This window comes from Mizuhopecten yessoensis, unplaced genomic scaffold, assembly GCF_002113885.1.
Source record: "Mizuhopecten yessoensis strain PY_sf001 unplaced genomic scaffold, ASM211388v2 scaffold10331, whole genome shotgun sequence".
In the NCBI taxonomy this organism is placed as follows: domain Eukaryota; kingdom Metazoa; phylum Mollusca; class Bivalvia; order Pectinida; family Pectinidae; genus Mizuhopecten; species Mizuhopecten yessoensis.
Window position 1 is genome coordinate 738,042 of NW_018408493.1, and position 7,573 is coordinate 745,614.

Consider the following 7,573-nt stretch of genomic DNA (forward strand, 5'->3'; position numbering starts at 1 on the left):
TGCGTTTATTATTATTATTTTTTTTTTTTTCATCAACCTTCTTAATTCGTGCAGTGCATCAGGGTGTCCGGCTAGACGTGTCCTGTTTATGTCTTACATCTGAGGTGTCTGACATCTTCTAGTAATGATCCAGCTGTAGTTATCATAAACATGTATCACCCTTAGTAAAAACAAAATCTGTGTATAAACAGGGCCACTTTGGGTATGGAGTGTTACAAAGTTTGTAAAAATAAATAATTGTGACCTTTATTTAAGATCCCAGGATCACATTTAACACAAAACTCAGTCAGTAGCCTGTTGCCTATGCGTGCAACAAGAAAAGAGGATGTCCTTGACATATATTCAAGGTTACATAGGCCCACAATGTTTCTCTTAAGACAAACATCTTTTTGGGCCTGGAATTCTGATATGTATGACCGGTAGATTGCTGGCACGGAGTGCCACAAAGTCAAGGAAAAGAAATGACCTTGATTTATAGTATAGGGCAAAATCAAAAGTGTCAAATCTTTTAAAACATTGATACGCGTCATTCTTCACAACCGGAATCTCTTGGTACCATGTATTATCATGCAACTTACTGGCATATTGAATAATACAACGTTCTACACAAAGAAATGACCTTGACCGAAATTTAAACCCAGTGGGTGAAATACATTTAAACACTTAAACTGGATATTATAGTTACGCCTGTATGTTATAAAAACAGACATACTGTCAATGATGCAAACAAAAGTAGTTTAGAAAAGAAATGACCTTGACCTATATTCCTGGTCACAGGGTTGAAGTATGTTCAAGTTAAAAGACTGGTGAAGTAAAATACACTGAGTTATGATATATGGCTAGCAGATTGCATGCATTAAATACTAAAGAGTTTGAGAACATAAATGACCTTAATGACATAAAGCCAAATGCTGTGGTTGACACCACCCTGACCTCTCAAATTTAAATAAAAAGTCGCAGATATCAACATCATATAAATATTACTAAATTATATTACAGTCACATCATGTTCCGACTTTCCCGCACATTGTTCAAAACAGACTATTTTTCTTTATAATGTTCAGTCAAATAAAGGCTCAACTGTGGCAGCCTGTCTGACGAAGCAGCACAGGAGATTTCTACGGACCCAGTCTCTCTTGTTATGGGCCTTGGAAGAACTCTTCTTCTTTCCACCGACTGAGGTGTTGGTGCTGCCACCTATTGGACATTTAAAAGAAATTAGTCACGTTATATAACCACCATAATAAGACATTTTATAAAAGAAGGCTTATTGATATGATAAAAAAACCCACTTTTTGTTTGATTCGGTTCAGTAACATTATATTAGACTTAGAAGGTTGAAGCAACTTACATGTACTCGCATAACCATACAACCAGAGAGAATGCCGAAAAGGCAGTTATTGAAAAGCCTACGGGAAAAGGTCCGGTCTGGAACCTGATTAGCCTCAAAAAACATTTTCTTTTCTTTTTCTTAGCGGCTAAGTGTTTGGAAAATCACTCGGACCTTCCTGTATTCCTCTTTTTGTTCCTGTCGGAAAACTTCTAGTGGTTTGACCATTGACTTTGATGAAGCGGAAAGGCTTGAGTATTTTTCCGATTAATTTTGAGTGTTTTACCAGATCTGAACGATTTTTTCCGAGTGAATAATATTCTCACCAGCTGTAGCAGCATTAACTTCCTTGGCCTCTTTCTTGTCTCTCTATAAGATAAGGTTACATACATTATATCAAGCTAGTATGTACTTTCAATGGTGTATTGGTATTCTGTATTACTACATATACAGTAAGTAGAATTTTTTTATAATTGATTTTAAAGTAATTATTGTATCAACCATTGGCTTCATCATTCAAAGTGTTTGTCGTGTAATTGAACAACCCTTTCTGTGAAATTACATGTAGTGATGATATTGTTTGATGTTTATTCAGAAATCATATACATTTTAGTTTTGAGTTTCTCTTAGAATGGTGAGACATTGATCAACAATCTAATTAAAATGTTCATCGACAGGAGTCCGACAGTAACCTTACCTTGATAATTCTGTCCAACAATCGTCCCAGTACATTCTTCTTGTGAGAGCCCTTGCTCACCTGCGCATCCGTTGTAGCCACGTGCCCTATCTTGTGTCCTGTCGGCTTGTGGTCTTAAAGAATTAAGACCGAAAATATATACAATTCGAACATTTTACATTTGATTAAAAGGCGATACTATGTCGATAATGATAGGAACAAACTCGCTTGAAACGATTTCTAAATAACATTGAAAATAAATGAAATACTGTTTTTTGACAACGTCTTTTAAGAATATGACATTACTTCGTACTGAATGAAATACTTAAGTACTTAAAGCTAAAACGATAAATAGCGCATACATGAGATAGGAATATTCAGAGTTACAAAATACCTTTGGTGGGATTAGAGGTAAAAATATGAGACTTGTTATCGTTTCCTCCTACACTTGGCTTGATTCGCTCTTCTTTGATATCAAGAAGCTTACTTCCTGTTGTGCTAGATGCTACTTCCGGTGTTGGAGTAACCAAGGATTTGTTGAGTCCAAGCATAACCTCCATCTTATGATCAGTTGGTGAACTTTTACCTTCGCGGATGGCGTTGATTGACCGTCCAATGGTCAGCCCTACAATTTCATCTACCCCCTGGTCAAGACCTTTGTCCATTTCCCTTGTTTCGGTTTTTATTTTATCAACAGCTTTCTCTATTACATCTTTCACCAAAAGCTGTGCAATCTGTCGCAGTTGTTCATCTTCCATTATAAATTCTGAAACATTTGTGCCATTTAACATATTTCAAGTGTATTAGTTATACATTAGCCTCTAAAAAGATGCGTAGGTGTATCTGAACGTAAGGATAATTGAGATATCTATTAATTAAAGAACTAAATCCCTGTAGTCCATACGTCTCATGAGTTACCTAAAGTCCATGTAGAACGATAACTGTTAGCATTAGAAAAGTCATCCTCGATATCCAGGGGTTACGCTCACTTTCGCGCTCTACACCTCTGAAATATAGCAAAATTGAAGGCACGAAGATAGCTGTTTGATTGGTAATAAAAACTGACCAATCGCTAGGCTGATACCTGTCCTTTGAAGATTACAAAAGAGAGACTCCCAACTTCGAAGCCTGTCAATTTTTACCGTTACGTGACCGCGAGATTATTTTGATGTACATAAAAGGATCGAACTATAGTCTTCTTGTCTCATCAACAAGGTGGTACACACTGAGCCTTCAATTTTGCTAAGGGGTGCAGAGAGCGAAAGTGAGCGTAGCCCCTGGATATCGAGGATGTAGAAAGGTGAAACTCATACGTAACAAGACCACTCGGTAGATTTGTTATACACCCTCTCCTTCGGCAGGTAATAAGGGGACGTAACTGTGTATTTCAGGTCAGAACGCTAGATATGCTGTATATACAAACAATAACAATATCTCATATAGTCCTTATCATATGTGATATCTGTTACAGATGTCTTAATTACAATTACTGTAAAGATGTTTTCAATTGGTTCAAAGATATCTTTAATTTTATTTCTATTAGAGATATAGCAATATCACTACTATATAATATATATATGTTACGTCTAAGATTGTCTATTATGTAAAGATATAAATTTTATACTTTTGCGAATTATGGTATTAAATGTTAAGCTCTCCTGGACTACAATATGTATACAATGTAATCTCGTTACGTCGATAGATAACAGAAAAACTCGGAAATATATCGGAACATTAGAGGCGTTCCGAGTGTTTGGAAAATAAACAACAGTTACATAAACAACAACTTTGTTTGTTTGTTGTCAGTCTGAGATCGTGATTAGAAAGGCCGGGCCCCGTATTCATTCTCAATCAAAGAGATTTTGTCCTCAAGCCGACTGTTTTGTGACTTGCTTAAATCTTGTAACACGGTAAAACAGAATCTGAATTTTTATAAATTAGTAACAGGAACAAGAAATTTAATTCAGCTTTTAATCCGAGTTTGAGCATGAGAACAGTTTCATGAATACGGGCCTGTATATGTATCAGTTAAGAAAAATGGATGATTTTTTATTTATTAAATGATAGCACAATGTGGGACACCCATCCACTCCTAATAAATCAGTGGAACATCCCAATGGTGTATTTTGTTAAGTCAATCCTCTTTTTCCAAACTGACAAATTATTTTACAATATTATCACAATACAGTGGCGGATCCACTGCAATAGGCTTTAAGATTCCGGAGACAAACAACCCGTTTTTGACAAACCTGATGGTGTGACTCCAGGATATCATCTCGCTCCTGTGGTATTATGTAGAAATATGCCAGGGACCATTAAGTCCAATTATGTGGTGAACGATTTTAATAATTTCTAACGTGCGAAAAAACCATTGGAAAGTGAAGTCAAATTTCATTAGCTCCACTTGAGACAGGTATGATTGATGAGTTAAACAGTAACTCCGCTTTAGACAGGTATGATTAATGAGTTAAACAGTAACTCCGCTTTATACAGGTATGCTTGATGTTTTAATCAGTTACTCTGCTTTAGACAGGTATGATTGATGAGTTTAATAGTAACTCCGCTTTAGACAGGTATGATTAATGAGTTAAACAGTAACTCCGCTTTATACAGGCATGATTGATGTTTTAATCAGTTACTCTGTTTTAGACAGGTATGATTGGTGAGTTTAATAGTAACTCCACTTTAGACAGGTATGATTGATGAGTTTAATAGTAACTCCACTTGAGACAGGGATGAGTGATGAGTTAAACAGTAACTCCGCTTTAGACAGGTGTGATTAATGAGTTAAACAGTAACTCCGTTTTATACAGGTATGCTTGATGTTTTAATCAGTTACTCTGCTTTAGACAGGCATGATTGATGAGTTTAATAGTAACTCCTCTTTAGACAGGTATGATTAATGAGTTAAACAGTAACTCCGCTTTAGACAGGTAATATTAATGAGTTAAACAGTAACTCCCTTTGAATACAGGTATGCTTGATGTTTTAATCAGTTACTCTGCTTTAGACAGGCATGATTGATGAGTTTAATAGTAACTCCTCTTTAGACAGGTATGATTAATGAGTTAAACATTAACTCCGCTTTATACAGGTATTCTTGATGTTTTAATCAGTTACTCTGCTTTAGACAGGCATGATTGATGAGTTAAACAGTTACTCCACTTTAGACAGGTATGATTAATGAGTTAAACAGTTATCCCACTTTAGACAAGTATGATTAATGAGTTAAACAGTCATCCCAATTTAGACAGGTATGATTGACGAGTGAAAAAGTACATGCAACTCCGCTTTAGACAAGTATGATTAATGAGTACTCGTATGCTTTGCTTTGAATCAAAAAACTATATTCATGCAGAAAAAATGAAAATACTGAAATCGTACGTACCTTAAAAACAATTCTGCACCTTATTTGAATGCTATCTGAATAAGAGTAAAAAAAACCTTCTCCGCACGTCTAGTACTAAACTGTAGCTTCCTTCGTCGCTAGCAACAGTGACAATGACGACAGGAAATCTCGCGTGACGATCGCCTATTGTGACGTCATAGAAAGAAGTATTTTAATAGCGCGAGAATAACAGTTTCTTTACGCGGAAACTTGTAACAGTGTATTTGCTGGAAAAAGTGAGGCAGATGATGCAGGTTTTTTTATGAAAGAAGGTTTCCAACTTCATACTGGCCTACTGTAGGCTTCATGCCGCTGTGTGCGCGAAGGAGGGGGTATATCCCTTCCGACAGACGGACGGTCCATATCAATCATTATTTTTTTTTTTATGAAAACATATAATTAAGAAAAACATTCTTGAAAATTTTGCTATGCCACTGAAGTTGATATGATATGGTGATACACTGTGATATGCACAGTGACCTTAAAATTTGTCACATCTATATTTGGACCTAAAGTTAGGTGTTCAGAGTAATTTTACATGTTTAAGGGGTAAAGATAGACTTTCGGTAAAAATGCCACCCCCAGTGATCATATAGGGATTGAATCTGAATTTTTCCAGTGTTCATGCAAGTATGAACGGGGAAAAACTTACTTGCACACCACACGCGCGGTAGGAATGAGGCGAAGGCCGTTCATGTGAAGTGTGTAAATATATAACATTAGCGACGGCCCCCAAAACAAGATAAATCCAAAAAGGTGTGTCTATAGGAATCTTAAACCAGAAACCGTTAGTTTCAAATTTCATTTTATGATAAATGGGACCTCATTGACTTACACCTGTGTGGCTGTTAAAGGTGCGGTAATACAATTCCTCCTAGAGCATTTAAATGATACAATTTCTATAAAATTATATCATCATCGTGTGTAACATATTCCAACTGCTATTTTGATACCAAATATTACAATATTTCAAGAAAGAATTGTTCTTTTTTTATGGAAGATTTAAGCAGAAAAGTATGTGAAATGTCATTACAAATGAGAACATTTCCGTTTCTGACACGTTAATTTACATAGTTCTAAAACGAGTCAATATTTCATACTTGCTTAAAAGTTGGCTACCAATACTATCTTTTTACATCAGGAATTTAAAAAAAAATGACAACCGATAAATTTGTTATGTAACACTTTTATATTAAAAAAATGAAGAGCATATTTTCCTTTCCACTTTTTCTGTAACTTGTGTTTCTTCATGACCAAAGTCCTTGGGTCATGATATTTGGCAAGTATGTTGTTAATGTGAATGGATTCAAGTTTTGTAAACGTTGATGACCTTGACCTTCGTTCAAGGTCACAAAAATCAAATTTTCTAAAATATAATGTGTGTATGGGGGTAAGACAAGGATATCTTTCCTTGCTTTATTTGTTTAGAGTTAACAATATAAAATAGTGTAATATCCCTTCATATTTTGGTTAATGAATGGGCCACAGGCAAAATAAATTAATAACTAGAACTGTAAGCCAAAGTTTAACTAATACCGCCCGCTCCTATATAAACCAGAACTGTAAGCTAAAGGCTAACTAAGGCAAAGATTACAAAACAATCCATAGTCTCCCACCAGTAACTATCTAAGTATATAGGTCACTTACATACTTCCTGTATACTTCCCTCTCCATGCCAAAAAATTATTTGCATCCCGAATCGTGTTAGCCCAGATGAACCAGTTCTGCTGAAATCGTCCTACATTGTAGCAGTTAAGGAAAAGTTGTCAAGACAAAATATTTTAACAAAGGGCCATCACTCCTTAAAAATGGTCGAAATAAAAAAATAATACTACCCTGATGCACGACATCAGGGGGTAATAACCATATCTGTAAACTTTCATTGAAATCGGCCCAGTTGTTTATGAGGCAGACAAAGTATTTTTTTTATTAATAAAGGGTCATAACTCCTTCTGAAGGGTCGGATGAAAACATACTACATGGATGCACAATGTCAGATGGTAGCTAAAACTAGTTTTGGAGGACATGTGTAAAATATAATACATGGATGCACAATTTCAGGTGGTAGTTATCATATCTGGAAACTTTCGTTGAATTGTCCGGACAAACTTTTTCTACGGACAAACAGACGGACGGACAAGCTGATTCAAGTATATCCCCTTACTTCGTTGCGGGGGTG

At 35.7% G+C, this 7,573-nt stretch overlaps 1 protein-coding gene across 3 annotated transcripts; it reads right to left on the bottom strand.

The window, feature by feature from the left end:
* Positions 1-5,500, bottom strand: LOC110460211. 3 transcript variants are annotated; one of them, XM_021513007.1, is made up of 5 exons: positions 5,395-5,500; positions 2,401-2,772; positions 2,028-2,140; positions 1,657-1,699; positions 1-1,197 (listed from the first exon to the last, which is right to left on the bottom strand). In XM_021513007.1, the coding sequence occupies exons 2-5, from the start codon at positions 2,762-2,764 to the stop codon at positions 1,061-1,063; spliced, it is 657 nt and encodes a 218-aa protein (XP_021368682.1). In that variant the 5' UTR covers positions 2,765-2,772; positions 5,395-5,500; the 3' UTR covers positions 1-1,060. The 3 variants fall into 3 exon arrangements, 2 of the variants coding, with proteins under 2 accessions (XP_021368682.1, XP_021368681.1); XM_021513006.1 differs by lacking the exon at positions 5,395-5,500 and having other exon boundaries at positions 2,401-2,869; XR_002463982.1 differs by lacking the exon at positions 5,395-5,500 and having other exon boundaries at positions 1,106-1,197; positions 1,505-1,699; positions 2,401-2,871.
* Between the last annotated feature and the right edge of the window lie 2,073 nt (positions 5,501-7,573).